General features: G+C 43.0%; 1 protein-coding gene across 4 annotated transcripts in view; it reads left to right on the top strand.

The window, feature by feature from the left end:
* The window catches only part of MSRA (methionine sulfoxide reductase A), a 250,644-nt gene that overhangs the window by 85,629 nt on the left and 146,330 nt on the right, over positions 1 to 18,685 (top strand). For all 4 annotated transcript variants that reach the window (XM_064651239.1, XM_064651238.1, XM_064651240.1 and 1 more), the window contains exon 2: positions 7,997 to 8,065. In XM_064651239.1, the coding sequence (XP_064507309.1) occupies positions 7,997 to 8,065 (69 nt within the window). The remainder of the gene's footprint in view (positions 1 to 7,996; positions 8,066 to 18,685) is intronic.

The raw sequence follows: 18,685 nt of genomic DNA, 5'->3' as shown, positions 1-18,685 counted from the left end.
CCCTGGGAGCAGAGCCCGATTTCTACTCCCCCCATCCCCGGCTCCCCCCTCCTGTCAGGGAGTTGCAGAGCCAGAAGGTCCCCCCTGAGCCTTCTTTTCTCCAGGCTGAGCCCTCCCAGCTCCCTCAGCTGCTCCATGGGATCTGGCTTTGTCTCCTTGAAAGCAGCAAGTCTGTTATTGTAATTTTTAGGATACTTTCCTCTATTCATATCCCAAATATATATCCCTGATCCTCATATTTCACTCCCACATCCCACCGTCCTCTGTCCCAGCTGGCACATACCCTCTGCCCCACACCCAGTATGTCCATCCACCCCAGTAAATTGCAGATCTCAGAATCCCTGTTTCTCCTCCTCTACATCTTCACCACCCTCTTCTAAGAAATTAATTCATTTTAATTTTCAAAATCTTATTTTCCTGTCGCTCCTGTCAATCCGTTTCCCAGTAGGAGCTGCTGAACAAAACCAGTGTGGGATATCTGGCCTTTGGTCATTAAGCAGAACCTCTGTTTTTTCAGGAGTCCACGTATTTTGGAGTCTGAACTGACCCACTGTGCTGAGACTCATCACATTTTGTAGCCTCAATCAGTTCCTGTGCCCTACCCTGTTTGATGGAGTGGGTGCAGAGAGGACAGAGTGTCACCCTGTGGGACATCATCTCCACAAGACATTTCAAAACTGGTTTTGGCCCCCACTCTTCCTTTCCTGACCTCTTTTGATAAGCAAAGTTATTTGTTTTCCAACAAAATTGGTAATTATTTTATCCCCTTGAGTGATATCACAGGTTTTTTAAATAATAACTGGGACCCACTCTATGAGAACAACCCACAATCCTATAAAATAGTTGTAACCAGTGAGTTACTATCACACAGCCACCTCTCTTTTTAAATAGTCATGAGTTGACAGCTGATCTCAAACTGATGGAGGATGGAAGTAGAGAAGTGAGAGGTGAAGGAAACCCAGTAGATCGTGTTCACCATCTGTGCCAAGGCTGAGGATCAAAATGACCCTTCAGAGACAGAGACATAAATGCCCAGGTTTGGGGAGCAAAGTCCCTGCACTGCAAATCCCCCTTGGGGATTTGAAAGGTCACACCTGGGGTTCCATCTGGGATGACAGTAGGTTTCCTTATCACACAGGAGCTTTTAGAACTGGCAGTTCTGCTCCTTCAACTAGACCTGAAGATAAAGAAGAGCTTCTGTTTCATCACCAGCTATGAAGGATTTATGGATGAAATCCTGCCATAAATTACACATCTAATCCCACTCAAGTAGAGCTGCCCTGTCCCTCCTGCACTCCTCTAAGAGAATGACCCCAGTGAAGCTCTGCTTTCCTGGATTTTTCCATTGAGTAGCTTCTTGAAATTCCCAAAATGATGAAGAGAGACTCCACCCTCAGGAACAAGGATTAGTGGGGGGTCTTAAACAGTTTAGGTTGGAAATGGGGGGATTTAGCAGGTAATTTCTAATCCTTCAGCAGTACTAAGTACAGACTTTCTCTTCAACAGCCCAACTTCCCCTCTGTCCTTTACAGATCATTGTGTAACATCTCAAAAGCATTTTCTGATATCCAGGTGATTTTGAGACAGAGGATGGATATAAATGAGGTGCATGGTTTCCCCTCTGCTGAAGAAGGATCTGGTTCAGTATTAATTACTGGAACAATCCTATCCTTGTGCAATTTATCAAATCCTCATCTCTGACATAATTTGGTACCTGGTACTTGCATAACTCCTCTTGGCACAAACATTAGGAACCTTATTAGAGAACTAAACCTTTTCTTTAAAGAAATATCTTCTGGGTTATGAAATAGTGAAAATAAATAAACAAACGTCCTTAGGTTTAAAAGGTTCAAGGTTCATATTTAGGCCTATAAATGAATGACCTGGTTTACAGAAGTACCAGCCAATTGTGGATTTCAGGGAAGTTAATAGAAATTCTGGAAGCCCGGAGGTTTTTAGAATCAGGTAATTTACTCAGGCTGAAGGACAAATAAAGGTCAGATCCCTATTTTCTAAACCAGGGGAGTGAAATCCAGTGAAGCTCTCATCAGACAACATGTAAATACACTGAAACAGAGTTTGGTTTTGAAGGTATTAAGTAAGTTGTATACTTGAAAAATACAAATAACACATTTATTGCTGTTATGTGTTAATAACAGGGTGTTCATGAGTTACTTCCACAGGCTGTGTAGCCAAATGGAAGTACCTGTTTCAGTAGATTTAGTAGACAAATATAATTTAGTAGATAAATTCGGTGCTGTCTGTGAGCTTGAATATAGTTACTGTAAAGGATCATGGAATCACAATAACCTGAGCTGGAAGGGAACCCACAAGGATCATATTCATCTCCTAAATATGACTGGATAGGGCTGTTTGAAAGAGTGAACAGATGTTAGTTCATCCTCTATTTACATGTACTGGTTCTATTAAATGGTTAAAATAAAAAGAAAATACTTGTTTAGAAAATACTGGTAGGAAAGGCTAATTTTCCTTCCTTGGAACTGAGTTTTCATATTGAACTTTTGCCCAAGGGCAGTGATTCCTTATTTTTGCTACTTAGTCATCCTTACCTTGGGATTTCTTCTCTTTGATGACACTCAGAGACCTTTTCCTCATTACCTGGTAAATGGTAACACTACACTGCCAAAATTCCACCATTTTTTCCCCTCTAAATGTTGCAGTCTTTCACTGAAAATAAAAGGTAATTTGTTGTTTGCAAGCCAGAAAAGAAAACCACTGGCCTTCAACTATGTTCTGTATATTGAGGTTTTCCCATATTGAGAATATTTTCCCATATTTCCCATATCTGTTTATTGAGGTTGTAGCATTCCCACCCCTGGAAGTGTTCAAGGCCAGGTTGGACAGGGCTTGGAGCAACCTGGGATAGTGGAAGGTGTTTGGGTTGGAACTGAACGAGCTTTAAGGTCCTTTCCCACCCCAACCATCCCGGGATTCCATGATCCATTGTGCTGTGGCCTTTCTGGGAGGTACAAATTCCAACACTGAAGCTGAACTTGGGCATTCAGTGAGTTTTTAAATCCAAGCCCACAGCAGCTGGAGGTGACACTGAAATGCCACCGGTCTGTCTCCGTGTTCTGAGCTTTCCAATGGCATTTTTCATCCTGCTTTTTATTATTTTGCTTTGGGGAGGTGGAGCTGTGACTGTGGGTGACATACTCCTCTGACATCTACGATTTAAGAGGCATTTAAATAACTCCCTTATTCAATGCTGAACATTTTTCTTCACCCCTCCTAATTCTGAGGAAAGCAGCCTTTGGGACAAAGGCCTGGTGCTGAGTTTTAAGCCCCTTTATTGCCTCCAAACTTGGGTTTAAAATGAAACTACAGTAAATATTATCTGTACATTCCAGGCACAGCTGACACTGAAAAACCTCCAGCATTGTGGTGTGATGGGAAGTGTAGGAAAAGTGTAGGAAAAGGCAAAACAGGAAGGGGAAAGGAGCAGCTGATTTCCTTCAGGATGTTCCCCCTCACCCCATCACTGCTCATCCCTTTTCCTCCTCCTCTCCCCCTGTTCCCATCGTGGCTGTGCTTTAGGAGATGGAGGAGGCTCCTGGTAATTGGTTAATGAACTATTTTCAATTCAATTCCTGGCTGCACTTGCCATGGAAAATTAACAGTCCTTGGGTATAAATATGACCCCTACTCCTGGATTAATTTGATTATGTGAGAATCTCAGTTTTCATTAAAAAATAATAACTTTCTGGCTGCTCTGATAAAACAAGTTTGGATATGCAGTCTAAATATTCCCTAATGGCTTAAAAATCAAAAGATGAATATGAAGAACATATGAATCTCTTATTAATAAAATTTAAATGTCCTCAAATCTTTACTGTGATTGCTTGAGATTGAATATTTTGAGACCAGAAAATCCCTGATTTTTATTCATTGCTGGATCAGCATTCTCTGAAAGCCAAGTCTTTTTTAAGCAGCTTCATTTGGGTTCACAAATAGACAAATTATATTCATTAATGACTGTGGGTACCTTAACCTACAGTTCCTTTACATTTACTAAAGGCTTGTAGCAGAACAATAAATCTGGTGAGAACTGAAATCAGGCTGGTTTGAAAGGAAATATTTTTTGCAGAACTTTCTCATTGGAACATATTTCATTGTTAAATTTATCTGTTACAGGTGTGATACCACTGGCACACGTGGAACTGTGAGGATAAATGGAATGTATACTCATAAATTAAAAGGTGCCAGAGGATAGGTCTGGGCCCTGGAACTCGATTGTCCACGCTGAGAAATTGTTGGGATGGGATCAAACATGATCTCAACTGGGATAATTAACACTCAAATAGTTTCTAGGCATGACTTGTCTATTTTAATGGTTTACTTGTACAGATATGGATTAATGTGGTTTGGGCAGCAGGGAGGGAGGGGATTCCCCTCCTCTCCTCAGCCTCAGGAGACCCCACTCTGGGGTCTCCAGTATAGGAAGGATGTGGAGCAAGTCCAGAGGAGGCCATGGAGATGCTCCAAGGGCTGGAGCCCCTCTGCTCTGGAGCCAGGCTGGGAGAGCTGGGGGGGTTCACCTGGAGAAGAGAAGGATCCACAGAGACCTGAGAGCCCCTTCCAGTGCCTAAAGGGGCTCCAGGAGAGCTGGAGAGGGACTTGGGACAAGGGATGGAGGGACAGGACACAGGGAATGGCTTCCCACTGCCAGAGGGCAGGATTAAATGGGATATTGGGAAGGAATTCTTCCCTCTGAGGACGGTGACATCCTGGGATGGAATTCCCAGAGAAGCTGTGGCTGCCCCTGGATCCCTGGAAGTGTCCAAGGCCAGATTGGACGGGGCTTGGAGCCACCTGGGATAGCGGAAGGTGTCCCTTCCCGTGGCAGGGGTTGGAATGAGATGAACTTTAAGGTCCCTTCCAACCCAAACTATTCCTTGATTCCATGCTAATCCATGTGTGGACAGAACTTGCAGTCAGTGAATCTTCAGCCAAGGGCAGTTGTAGGACTGTGCTCGAAACCATCAAGCGAGAGGCTGCAAAACCAGAGTAATGCCAAAGAAATGGTTTAGCAGTTTTGGATTATCTTTCCGTGGATTGTGCTGTGTCACAGATGCAGAGGATGTGGGGAGGATTACTTTTATTAAAACCCAAAGAATTTAAGGAGCACAAGCCAGGCACTGCACCTGTGTGAAGCAGACTTTGCCTGAGGCGAAGCTGAATGTCAAATCCTCCAGGACATGTGTTGCTTTCAGCTCACGCTGCTTGTGTTCAGCAGAGAGCAAAGGATGTCACACGTATTTCTCAGGCTTAGTTTGGGAAATTTGTGGAGTTTTGGCAGTTGAGGATGGAGCAGCATTTGGCAGCTTTGAGAGGAAGTCCCCCTGTTGTTCGGTTGTGGATTTGTATCCATGAAAATTCTGACAGTTTGAAAATAATAAAACAGAAGGAAAAATCTCTTCCTGATCAACTGGCTGTTGAAACCCTGGGGGTCAAGAGATAAAACAATGACATAAAGACACCCCTGGAAGTGTCCAAGGCCAGGCTGGTTGGGGCTTGGAGCAACCTGGGAAAGTGGAAGATGTTCCTGCCCATGGCAGGGGGTGGAATAAGATGAGCTTTGTTTCCTCCCAATCCAAACCATTCTGGGATTCTCTAATCCATGTCCTCCCAATTCCAGTTTTCCAAGTGTCTGAATCCAGTTGTATTCCACTGATGGATTAGCCTCTTAAATATGAACCGAATTTGGGTGGAATGTGTTGCTTTCCACATTGGAAGCTGAAGGGAAGATCAGTGTTCCCTGACAATCTCCATGTCTCTGTAAAACCAGGATTTATCCTACTTACTGCAAGCCCTTATCTCTAGAATGATGATGGGCTTGGAAAAGTCATTTATTCTTTCTGTTACAAGTTACAGGGAAAGGCTTTTTAATTTTTTTTTTCTAATTCCATGCTGCCAATGTAATTCTGATTTTCTGGAATTATTCAATCCAATTTGTAGGTGAGAATTAAAATATTTTCACATGAAAAACTGTGGAGTAAAAAGCCCCAAACTGGGATTTCTCTGATGAGTGTCGTTGTTGAGAGTTTTTATTACTTATGTGTTGTTATTTATGTTGTGACTTTCTTCCTGGGGTTGAATGTATATTTTGTGAAAGTCCTTTTAAATTTGGGGGTTTTCTTTTACTATTTATTGCATCTAGGCAGGAAACACTGGAAGAATTGTAAACCAAAGTATGAATGACAAGAAAATGAATTATTTTATCTGGCAGAGATCTTTGCAATGAAAATGTGAAGGCATTGGAAGACAACTTGAGCACTCTGAAAATATTACTTTCATTCAAGCCCATCTCACCTCTAAAAGTTTAATTTTGATTTTAATATATTGAAAGCCTCCCCATTTGAAATGAAAACTGCTTCATACATCATCTGTGTCACTCACTCCTTAAATGAAAGCAGCTCTCAGGGCTGGGACAGGGTTAGTTTATTTGATCTTACAAGATGTTTCATAATTCTTCTGACTGTTCACCCCTCTCAGGTGGCTGTAGATCATGTTGGGAGCACCAGCTCTGGCTTATGAGGTTGAAACCTTGCTCATATTACTCCCACTCTGGAACCTCCCAACAATTTTCTCCCCAAAGCCCCTCTCCTGTGCCTCAGAGCATTCAATCTTCCTAAATGCAACCAAGTGACTCGTGGCACCTCTTGCTCCAGTTGCAATAACTCTGATTTTCCCTCCTCACTGAGTGTTGATGAATGTTCGATGCCAGCCCGGGATTAGGAATGTGCCTCCCTGATATTGCTTTCAGAGAATTCCCGGAGAATTCTTCATTTCACCTGTTTTGTTCTTTACCAGGCTCAGGACTAAAGGAAGTAAAATAATGTATGTACTGAGAAATTATCTTGGTTTCCTCCCTGTAAAGTATTTTGTGGGCAGAAATGTGTATTTTTGCGTTCAGGCAGTTTTGTTTCCTGCCGCCCTTGTTGATGATGAATCTTAGGAGATGGAAAAATGAATGGGAGGATGCCAGAGAAAAGGGTTTAAATTGAAAGGAGGGAAGGTTTAAATTAGAGATTAGGAAGGAATTCTTGCCTGTGAGGGTGATAAGGGGCTGGGATGGAATTCCCAGAGAAGCTGTGGCTGGCCTATCCCTGGAAGTGTCTAAGGCCAGGTTGGACAGGGCTTGGAGCAACCTGGGATAGTGGAAGATGTTCCTGCCCATGGCAGGGGGGTTGAACTGGATAAGCTTTAAGGTCTCTCCCAACCCAAACCATTCTAGGACTCCAGGATTCTCTAACAGCAGATGCCTGCTCCTCCCTTGCATCCATCTCCCTCCCCTCAATGTATCAAGAACAGAAGAGGGTTGATGCTCCCTCAGCAACTTCCCCAATAATTTGGGATCTTAAATCACCGTGGGCACCCCCCCCATTAATTGTCTTTAAACTGAAATAGAAGAGATTTAGGTGGGATATCGGGAAGAAATTTTTCCCACTGAGGGTGAGGCCCTGGCACAGATTGCCCAGAGAAGCTGCTCCATCCCTGGAAGTGTCCAAGGCGAGGTTGGATGGGGCTTGGAGCAACAGGATAGTGGAAGGTGTCGGGGTTGGAACGGGATGAGCTTTAAGGTCCTTCCAACCCAAACCATTCCATGATTCTCTGATTCCCTGCTCATATAAACAAGCAAAGGAGAATTATGATTCCCTGTTTTTCCTCCTTGCATGAGGAGGGTCCTTTCAAGAGCAGGGATTTCTGCTGTGGATGTTCCTGTCACATCAGGATCAGCTCATTTGTCTCAACCACCAATCTGAAATTCATCCTCAGTTTCTCTCCTGGCACTTTGGGACAGTATTTTTAAAACACAGAGAGCATGAAGTTCCACATTTAGTGATTGTACAGCTTGGCTTTCATAAATCAGACTTCAAATTTTAATAAATCTAAAGAAATAAAGAGTTGTTTTTATGCAAATCATGTATTCTATTACATTATAACTTGTTGTTTTTTTTTTCTGCCCTTCCAGATAAACATCACGTCAATGGAAACAGAATGGTGGAACCTTTCCCAGAGGGAACACAGATGGCTCTGTTTGGTAAGACATCAGTTCTGAAACAAAAGCTCTAAGCTTTGTAGTGTTCCTGAATTCCAAATCCTTCATTTCAGCCTGAGTTCTCAAAGTTTTAAAATCTGGGCTACCTCTGCCATTTTCCAATCACTACCATCAGCTAAAGCCACTGAGCATTTGGGGACATGGCCATGCCTCCCCAAAAATATGCTAAAAGTATTTTTTTCTTAATTATACCAGCAGCAAATTTAAACGGCAAGTTCTTTGTTTTTTGGGACTCTGTAAGTTCGGGGGAAGAGCCTGAACTAGTTGAACTCTCTGATTCCACCTTACCAAGACAGGGATTTTCACACCTCTTCTCCAGAAACATCCTTTAATCCTTTAATTGGGATTGCACAGGGACAAGTCTTGAAGAGCAGGAGTTACTTAGGAGTAATCCCTCTTATTGCTCAGAGAGGGTGTGGATTCTCCTTCACTGGAGATATTCCAGAGGTGTCTGGACACAATCCTGTGCCATGTGCTCTGGGATGCCCCTGCTGGAGCAGGGGGGTTGGACCAGGTGACCCACTGTGCTCCCCTCCAACCTGCCCCGTTCTGGGATGGCTTAAAAAGACCTACAAAAGCTCAAAGATGATAAATAACCACGTGATTGTGTAGCTACACCCTATTTGCAGTGAATTTTCTTATTTCTTGGATAGTTTTAGATGCAACAGTAAAATAACAGCATAAAATGTAGTGCTGGGCTGTAAACACTGATCCTTTCACCTGCTGAAAACACAGTGGGATTGATTACACAGCTCCCTCTTCTGCAAAATCTCCTCCAGATGCTCTTATTAATGGTGCATTATTTGTTTCATGGTGTGACTTCTGGTTTTGATTGAGGTACAGGGGGAATATACCTTGGGCTTTGTTCCTGCAGCTGTAACAGAACCTTACAGATCTCAAAAGACTCTTTAAATGATCTTGAGACTCTCCTGTTGTTTGTTCAGCATCACTCATTGCTGGAGATGCATCTGTTGTTCTTTAGGATAAAGAGATGTGTCCTTGTTCCTACAATGGAGATGAAGCCACTTTTAAGGGTGAGGGTGACTCTTTAATGGAAATCTTTTAATGTTACTCATCCAGTGACCTCCTAATCCAGCTTCCAGCTGATTTTAAGGCATGAAGAGCACAGGAGGAGCACAGGCACCTCACAGCCTCACTGGAGGCACTGGAGTTTTGCATCAAAAATCAAAAATCAGTGTGTCCCTTGAGGTCTGTTCCCAAGTTCAGTGATGAAGTTGTGGCTGCCCCATCCCTGGAAGTGTCCAAGGCCAGGTTGGACAGAGCTTGGAGCAATCTGGGCTAGTGGAAGGTGTCCCTGCCCATGGCAGGGGGTTGGAATGAGATGAGCTTTAATGTCCCTTCCCCCCCAAACCATTCTGGGATTCTGTGTTTCTATCAAACAGGTGAAACTCTAGACATGTTTGTCTACAATGATAAAGTAGAAGCCATTCAATAAATGCCTGTCTAGAAAGTTTTCTTGTAGTTTTTATGCTTACAGATGTTTTGATTTAAAAATATTTTGCCCGTAGTGACTGATTTTGACCCAAAACCTGACCAAGACTCAAAATCTGGACATATATGGAGGGGTCAATAATGTTTTGAAAATAAACATTTCAGGGACTAAATTCAACTTTTGGACAGAGTGGTAAAAAAAATAAATGCTTCAAAGCTGCAGAACAACTGCAAATTTCAGTAAATTAGTACTTTCATCAGTACCATTGTAATTCTTTGCATATTTTAAACACATTTAAATGCTCTGCTGTGTTATCATAGAATCAAGAATGGTTTGGGTGGGAAGGGACCTCAAAAAACATCTTGTTCCAACCCCCTGCCATGGGCAGGGACACCTTCCACTATTCCAGGTTTCTGAATTTTAAATGCTTCTTTTCCTGTTGCAAATCTCCAGTTTATCCCAAAGCATCTCTATATTCACTGAACTTTATATGTTTCCTTATTTCTCTAAGATGAAGCATCTTGCATATGGTGCATTCATGGAAGGGCTTTTATTTACCTCCAGTAAAGTCTGGCAATAGTTCAGATTTGTAATTATAACACTTCTAAAATATAGGACTAAATTGAGTTGTATTTGCTTGTCATGCAGTGGCTCATAATGAGATAATTGGTTTCTTGATGTAAACAAAGTATAGACAGAAATAGGATGTTCAGTAACAGAGAAGATCTAATTATGGATGTTTTTAGGGCTGACAAACAGATCCAAGCTTGGTCACCTTCTGCTCCACATTTATTAGACAGCAGCACATTCCAATAATTCCCTAGAGCTGGATTATTGTTGTGCTTTGCTGTGGCTGCCCCATCCCTGGAAGTGTCCAAGGCCAGGTTGGACAGGGCTTGGAGCAACCTGGGATGGTGGAAGGTGTCTCTGCCCATGGCAGAGGGTGGAACTGGATGACCTTCAAAGTCCTTCCATCCCAAACCATTTTATTTCAGTGATAAAGTCTTGATCAGGGCAACTTCACAACTAAAAAGGAAAATAATTTCACTTGAAAGGGGGATGATGTGTTTAAAAGTGGATAAATCCATTCAGAATTTCTTTTACTCTTGAAACAGCTCCTGGTGGCCTTGGCAGATAAAAATGTGTGTTAGGAAGTCCTTCGGTCTGACCGAGTTTTCAATTACTACTTTTCACCAAGATAAGAAAATCACACACAGGAAACAAAGTTTGACCACCAAGAGAAAATACCTTTTTTTTTTTTTTTTTTTTGTAGACAGTAAAATAGAACAAACAATTTTTCTGTCTTGGTCAAAGAAAAAGAAGGAAACTTTAAATCATAATACAGGTCAGCAGATATTTTATCTCTCTCTGAAGAGAATGGAAGAGTTCCTGATGTTGAAACAGGTGTGTGTGCTGTGACCCAGATGTAGGAGAAACATCTACAGAGACATCAGCAGATGTTCCAAGGATCATGTTGTGGAATAATTGAGAGCCAGAGGGAAGGTCTTCCAGAAGGGATTTGTGTTTCTCATGCTAATTATCTTTAAACATCTTGGAAGGGTGAAGGAATTGCAGTAATTGGCTGGATTTGTAGAGCTCTGAAGCATTAATGGTGTCCTGTGTTCACATGCTGGTGGAAAAATGGACACTGGATTTCTGTAGATCTGGAATGACAGAATAAACCTGTAAAGATAAGGCAGAACAAAAAGGAATGCCCTAAACAGAAGATGCTCTGTCCTTAAACCAAATCATGTTCCTACTCCTACCTTTCCAGTATGTTTATTAAAGAAATTACCCTTAGTTCCAATTTTCCTTTTTTTTCTGCATTCTAGAACATGACTTTGTCTTTTTGCTACCTATTCCAGAGAATTGAAACACAGCCCAGTTCCCTGCCCCTGCTGTTGGGTCCTGGTTCATCCCTGCTGTCACCTCTGCCTACACGTGGGGTCACAGATTGGTTTGGGTGAGAAGGGACCTAAAAGGTCATCTCATTCCAACCCCTGCCATGGGCAGGGACACCTTCCACTAGCCCAGGTTGCTCCAAGCCCTGTCCAGCCTGGCCTTGAACACTTCCAGGGATCCAGGGGCAGCCACAGCTTCTCTGGGAATTCCGTCTTAGCCCCTCACCACCCTCACAGAGAATTCCTTCCCAATATCCCATCTAACCCTGCCCTCTGGCAGTGGCAAGCCATTCTCCCTTGTCCTGTCCCTCCATCCCTTGTCCCAAGTCCCTCTCCAGCTCTCCTGGAGACCCTTTAGGCACTGGAAGGGGCTCTCAGGTCTCTGTGGATCCTTCTCTTCTCCAGGTGAACCCCCCCAGCTCTCCCAGCCTGGCTCCAGAGCAGAGGGGCTCCAGCCCTCGGAGCATCTCTGTGGCCTCCTCTGGATTCTCTCCAGCATCTCCACATCCTTGTGCTGTCGTTCCCCAGGGCTGGAGGCAGCTCTGCAGGTGGGGTCTCACCTGAGGAGGCAGAGGGGCAGAATCCCCCCCTCCCCTGCTGCCCAGGCTGTGGGATGAGCCCAGGACATGGGGATTTCTGTGCTGGGAGTGCCCATGGCCAGGGCATGTCCAGCCTTCATGACCCCAAATCCTTCTCCACAGATCCTCTCCTCCCTCACATCCTTGCCTAGAGTGCAATGTTCTGTTTGCTGGTCAGACCTTCAGGGGATTTTCATTCTGAAGCCACAGCCAGGGAACGTTCTCTGTTTAAGATTTGAAAGTCTAAACTGGGAAGCCCTGAACCAAAAATTTTCCCCCTAAGCCTGTTGTAAAATAAGGTGATAAACACAAAAATAACCACAATTCTGGGACTTTTTGAAATAAAAATCTCCATATTCAGTTTTTCTTGTCCTATGGAATTCTATGGCCATTATGCAATAAATGCTGCTCTGATTTGATGGAATTGTGCCTCAGCTTTGTGGAAGTAAATGGGCAGTTACAGAGCTCTGTGGAGACAGACCCAGATAAAAACAAAGTGCTTGGTCTTACCAAGGACATTTCCTGACGTTTATAAACACTAATAAGGGACAATAAAATGTCCCTAATGCAAAGTGAAAGCTGTCCTTGATCAGCACAACCCTTCAGAACATTCTTTTCTTTCAAAGGAGCCACATCTCCTTTTTCCTTCTGAAAACAAAAGTAATGTGGCCTTCAAACACAATCTCTGGGCTTCTCCATCAGGGAGTTTTTTATGTTAATTTAGGTTTCTGGAGGTAATGAAGAATTCAGCTTTGTGTGTGTTTTCACTTAGAGTGGATGGTGCACATTAGGGAAGATCTGGAGGTTTTTAAAAGTCAGATTGCAGCTTTTCAATCAGCATCATTCAGCTTAAAACAACCTTTTCATTATGTTTTCGGGACTTTTCCACAGAAACGAGTAGAAGAGACATAGTTAATTTTTCTGATTTTAGGGATAGGGCTCTTTGATCTCCAATAGCAGGAATTGTCCTCAAGAAGAGTGTTATTTTTTTATTATTCTAGTTATTTTTAAAATTTAGAGGGGGGGTTATTTATTTTATTTTATTTATAGTTTATTTTCTATGCAAAAAGCCAGCAGAGCACCTGGATGACTTTAACAATTGCAAAAGCCTTGCAGAGAAGTAATTCCCTGCCAGTGATAAATAGGAATAGAGCAATGACTGGGATGAACATATGCTTGGCATCATTCTGAGTTGGTTTAAGTTTGAAATAGAAGTAAATTATCCTGTTAATGACTAAAGGCTGCCCTTCTCTGTGTATTTGTTTATGCTCTGGGATGTCCACATTTACCATCAGCATTTCTCCTTTGGTTCCTGCTAATAAAGCACACAGTGATGAGGATTTATTGTGTTCAGCCATGAAAAAATATGCAAGAAGGTTTTTGGAGGGGGAAAATGGTGTTGTTTTGATAATTTTAGACATACTGTGACATTCACAAAGTACTGCCAGCCCATCTTGCAGATCCTAATGGATTTATCTTCTCAAGGCTGCTGTCACAGCCTGGCAGTTTGAGAACTGGGGATGTGAGACTGAGAAAATAGGGCCCTATACTGATAAAATATGGATTACTTATTCAGTTTAGGAGAATTCAGAGTGATTTTTGAATTTTCAGGTGTTTTTCCTCACCTGATCAAGGTGTTGGTGGTCTTAAGAAATTTATCATTAAATATCTTTGCTATCAAATTGAAGATATAAAAGTCTTTTTCTGCTTCTAAAAAACTTGCTTGGAAATACTCTGGAAACTTGGAGGACTCAAATGGAATAGAATCATAGTCACAGAATGCTTTGGACTGGAAGGGACCTTAAAAATCATCCTATTCCACCCCCCTACCATGGACAGGGACACCTTCCACTAGCCCAGGTTGCTCCAAGCCCCATCCAACCTGGCCTTGGACACTTCCAGGGATCCAGGGGCAGCCACGGCTTCTCTGGGCAACCTGTGCCAGGGCTTCCCCACCCTCCCAGCCAACAATTCCTTCCTAAGATCCCATCTCTCCCTGCCCTCTGGCAGTGGGAAGCCATTCCCTGTGTCCTGTCCCTCCATCCTTTGTCCCAAGTGCCTCTCCAGCTCTCCTGGAGCCCCTTTAGGCACCTGAAGGGTCTCTAAGTTCTCCCTGGATCCTTCTCTTCTCCAGGTGAACACCCCCAGCTCTCCCAGCCTATCTCCAGCCCTCAGAGCATCCTTTTGAACCTTTATCTTGATCTCATTGTTGCTTTCAACTCATAGGGCTGGAGGGCTGTAGATTTTAGGTACGTAACCTAAAGTTGTCTTCAAGGGTTTCCCTCCCCAGGTCAGAGAGGACACATTTGGAGGTTGATTCAGAAAATCTGCTTCAGAGAGAAATAAATCACCCCCTGTAGGTTGTGTCAAACACTATATAAACCACTCTTTTAGACCAGAGGGAATTGATGCCTTTGCATGAATATGTTGCAAATGTTTTCTGCCATTTGAGGCGTCCTGGGGTGTTTGAGACATCCATGGGGGTCTGGCAGGGATGATCCAGGTCTCACAGGAGATCCAAACTCTTCTCAACTAAGGAATGAAAGCCAGTTTATGTAGTACATCCCAAATGATTTTATATACCTTTCCTTAGGGATTCTTCATGCAGGTGAATTTAAGCATAATGTATAAGGGAAACTATCCTTGATCTCCAGCTTCCAAGGACACAGCTCTGCCTTTTGGCATTTGTGCCATGCCCATGCAAAAGGCATCTCAGATGGCACCAGATGCCTTTTTGTGTGCATTTGGCTTGGGTTGGAAGGGACTTTGAAATCATCTCATTCCATTGGAACTGAACCCTGGATCTTCTGGATCTTTGGAACTGAACTGACTGTCACGGGAGCTGCTCCTGTCACATGGGAACACAAATAGTGGAGATTTAAGTTATTCACATCTGCATGATGGGAACTCATATCTGTTGGCTGGGAAGAATTGCTCCTAGAATATTGCTCCCAGAATCCCTTATGTCCCACTACATATTTATCTAATAACATTTATATTATTAAATATATATCATATATATTTATGTAATAAGGCTACATTATTTAGGGTATTTAGGGTAATATTGATATGGAGTTATGTTCAGTGACAATCTGTGCTGGCTGGTACAGTCTGCCTTTTCTGGGTGACACAAGTCTTTTGCCCTAAAAAGAGAGTAAAAACTCCGTCCTTTAAGAGGCTGAAACATCACCTTATTCCAGATTTTCATTGTAGACCACCTGACTTTGCTCTTTGTGCAGGACACACTTGAGAAATGAAGGCAAAAATACATTTCAGAAGAAAGAAATGACATGATCAGTTTTCCAAGTAAAAGCTAATCATAAAAAAAAAAAAAAAAAAAATTCTGATCTGAGTTGAATGTAAGTAATTTTGAAGCAGAGCTGTAGCTGTTTGTTTGTGAGCCAGGGAAAACAGCATGTGATATGTCAGGCTTTGAGATGGAATTTATTGGTGTGTCATTGGCTGAAATCCAACATTATGCTCATAAATAATATAATCCTGGTGTGACACATTTCTGCTTGAACCTTGTCTGGAAATTACGGAGACTCATGTTATGAATTAGGGAGCAGCAGACACGTGTTTGAGGCAAAAGGAGAGAAATGCAGGAATGTCTTTGGAATTAGGCACAGCATCTAAAGGCACATGGATGCAGCAAGGGCAAGGTGTCCTGGTATCCAAAGATGTAACATGGAGCCTCAGGCTGATGGTCATCCAGTTCTTTTTGACTCTTTCTTCTGGGATGGGAAGTCTGGTGTGGTGGTGGATGTTGGTGTCATTGTGTCCCTCTCTTGTATCCCCTCAGCGCTGTCTGTTGACTCTGAATTTTCCCAGAGCTCCAGACAAACCTTGGTGCCAACATCCAGGATGGGAGTCACTCAGTGTTGCTCAGTGGAATGTGCCTGACCAGCCAGGAGAGGACAAATGTGGGGGTTTAACCATCAGAGTTTCCACTCGGACTCCTCTGGTGTGAAGGGGTTTAAACCTGTGGGAGATAAAGGGATTTTAATTTACTTTGCTTTCTGGAGACCAATAAACCCAAGATCATTTTGCTGTGCTGCTGCATTAAAGATCTGGGTGTGCTTTTTAGATGTAGAAGGACTTTTGGTCCCTAAATGGTCCCTCTTCACACCATTATTTCTACTCTGCTACAGAAATGCACACCTGGGTTGTCTTTTTCATTCCTTACTCTGGGCATGCAACTGTTCCCAGGCTGTTCTGGAGAGAACAAATTGATTCCCTTTGGGATGAGACCTTCCTGTGGTTCTGGGAGTAGTTCATCCCAGGTGCCACTCCTTTAAGCTGGAGAGGGGCTTTGGACAAGGGATGGAGGGACAGGACAAGGGGGAAAGGCGTCACACTGAAACAGGACAGGGTTAGATGGATATTGGGAAGGAATTGCTGGCTGGGAGGGTGGTGAGACCCTGGCATAGATTGCTCAGAGAAGTTGTGGCTGCCCCTGGATCCCTGCAAGTGTCCAAGGTCAGGTTGGACGGGGCTTGGAGCAACCTGGGCTAGTGGAGGGTGTCCTTGTCCATGGCAGGGGGTGGAACAAGAGGAGCTTTAAGGTCCCTTCCAACCCAAACCATTCTTTCATTCCATGATCATTAATGACAAATAATGAATTAAAGATGTTTGGGAATCTTTTTCTGCTGGACAAGTTTTTTAAACTTCACAAACATTCTAATAATCACCCCTGACCTGCTTTAAAGTTGTATCTCCATAAAAACCCCCAAGCCCCAAAGGAGACAAAGTGACTGGTTGCACAATGATGCTGTAAAAGAGGAAACAGCTCTTTCTGGATTGGCATGGATGTGGGAGATGTTGTTGGGAAAGAGGTGGGCTGAAGGCATTCCATGGAATGACCTCTCACTGCTCCCACCCTGGAGCTGCACAGCTGTGTCTCTGTGACTGTGGTACCAGAGTTATCCCAGCCTGACTGGACAGCTCCAGTCATCCCAAATACATCCCTACCAGGATCTCTGGCAGCTTCAAGGTTAGAGAGACTGTTTGTTGAAGCAGGAGTGTGTCCCTACGCCCCTCCAGCTCAATCTTCTGCCAACCACATCCAGAGTCCAGAGTATATTTTAGGATGTCTAAGAAAACCTCTTGGAGAGTTGCAGGTTATGGACTTTGCTGGGAGTAATGACAATTCCTTTGCCAAGACATTCTTACTGTGCTGACCCTCTGCCTTGGCATTTATTGTAGTTCATTTTCAACACTTGGCCATGTTTTTTGGGAATGAGTTTCCTGCATAAATGGTAGATGACTAACCACATTTATATTTGGCCTCTGTCTGACCCCCTGGATATAAATCAGTTTTCCTCTAACAATCTTCTCTGGTATTTTATTGAGTATTTGTCTTGTTTGGGAGTGGGCAGGGAAGGGTTATTCTCTTTTTCCAAGTGAGAACACACCATCATTTCATTGGCTCCCAGCAGATGAGAAAATAACTCTTGGAACTTCCATATTTCCATTAAGGACAGCTATGGTTCAAAATAGATTTTAATGATCTTTTAGGTGCACTTGGAAGGCATTTATTAGTTATAAAAAAGGAAAAGGGTTAAGGGGAAAGGAGGACGAAAGGGCTGCTTGTTGAATTGCCCTGTTATTTGAATGTAATTATTTTTTGCTCCTGAGCAATTATAGATTGCAAGTTTAAATAATTGTCAGGGTGCCTACAGCTTTCTATTGTTGTCTGAAATCTAAGGCTATAAATATAATAAGTAATATGAGATTACTTTTGCTGAATGTGTCTACAGCAGTTCATTTAACTCAGCAATAGTTATCGGGGAAAAAAAAAAAGGAAAGAAAAGACAATTTTTCTATTCCTTCCAGTAAACAAACTTTGTAAACAGGTTATTATTTTCTGCAACACGGCCCTGAGAGTGATTCTGATTTTGCTGGTAACAAAACGTGCTGCTTTGCTTTCATAATGATCGAATATATTTTGTTTTGCTTTTCTACATCTCGAGCTCCCGGAGGTGGCCCAGAGATTAGAGAGATTTTCACAAGACAAGGGTAAGGCTTTGCTATTATTACAGAGATGAATTTATATGAAAGGCAGAGTTTCAAGAGAATCGAATGGATTACACAGCCCTGATGACATCTCTTATTTTGTGTGTACATCAAGTTCTTCTTGAGCAGCAGAGCACTAAAGTGTGTCAAATGACCGAGGATGATCTAAAATGAATCTCTGCCAAACATTGGGATGCTCAGAGGGAAGGAAGATCATGAAATGATTTGAAAACCTCAAATCAATGGCTGAACTAAAGATGTGATGCTTTGCAATGAAGCAAGTAATCAGGTTGTTGATAGGCCCGTGTAGCTCCATCTCAATCTCTTCAACATATTATTGGAGCAGTGATTCTTTTTATCCCTGGCAGACTTTTGAAACATAATATATTAAGAAACTGTTCCTGCTTCAGAGGAGGTAGAAGGGTGGCCAGACATGGGCATGATTTATTCCTTAGTCACTGTATCCTCGGATTTTCTGCTGGGATCATTCAGATTAAGAGGCTGCACTTTGGGTGGGGGCAACCCTGGGATCGATCCAGGCTGGGGAAGAACAGATGGAGCAACCCTGGGGAGAAGGACTTTGGGTGCTGGTGGGTGAGAGGCTGGACATGCCCCAGCCATGGGCACTCCCAGCCCAGAAACCCCCCGTGTCCTG

The sequence above is a fragment of the Pseudopipra pipra genome, chromosome 3 (genome assembly GCF_036250125.1).
Source record: "Pseudopipra pipra isolate bDixPip1 chromosome 3, bDixPip1.hap1, whole genome shotgun sequence".
NCBI lineage: Eukaryota > Metazoa > Chordata > Aves > Passeriformes > Pipridae > Pseudopipra > Pseudopipra pipra.
Note: the sequence above shows the minus strand (reverse complement) of the source record. Positions and strands in the feature narration are given on the sequence as shown.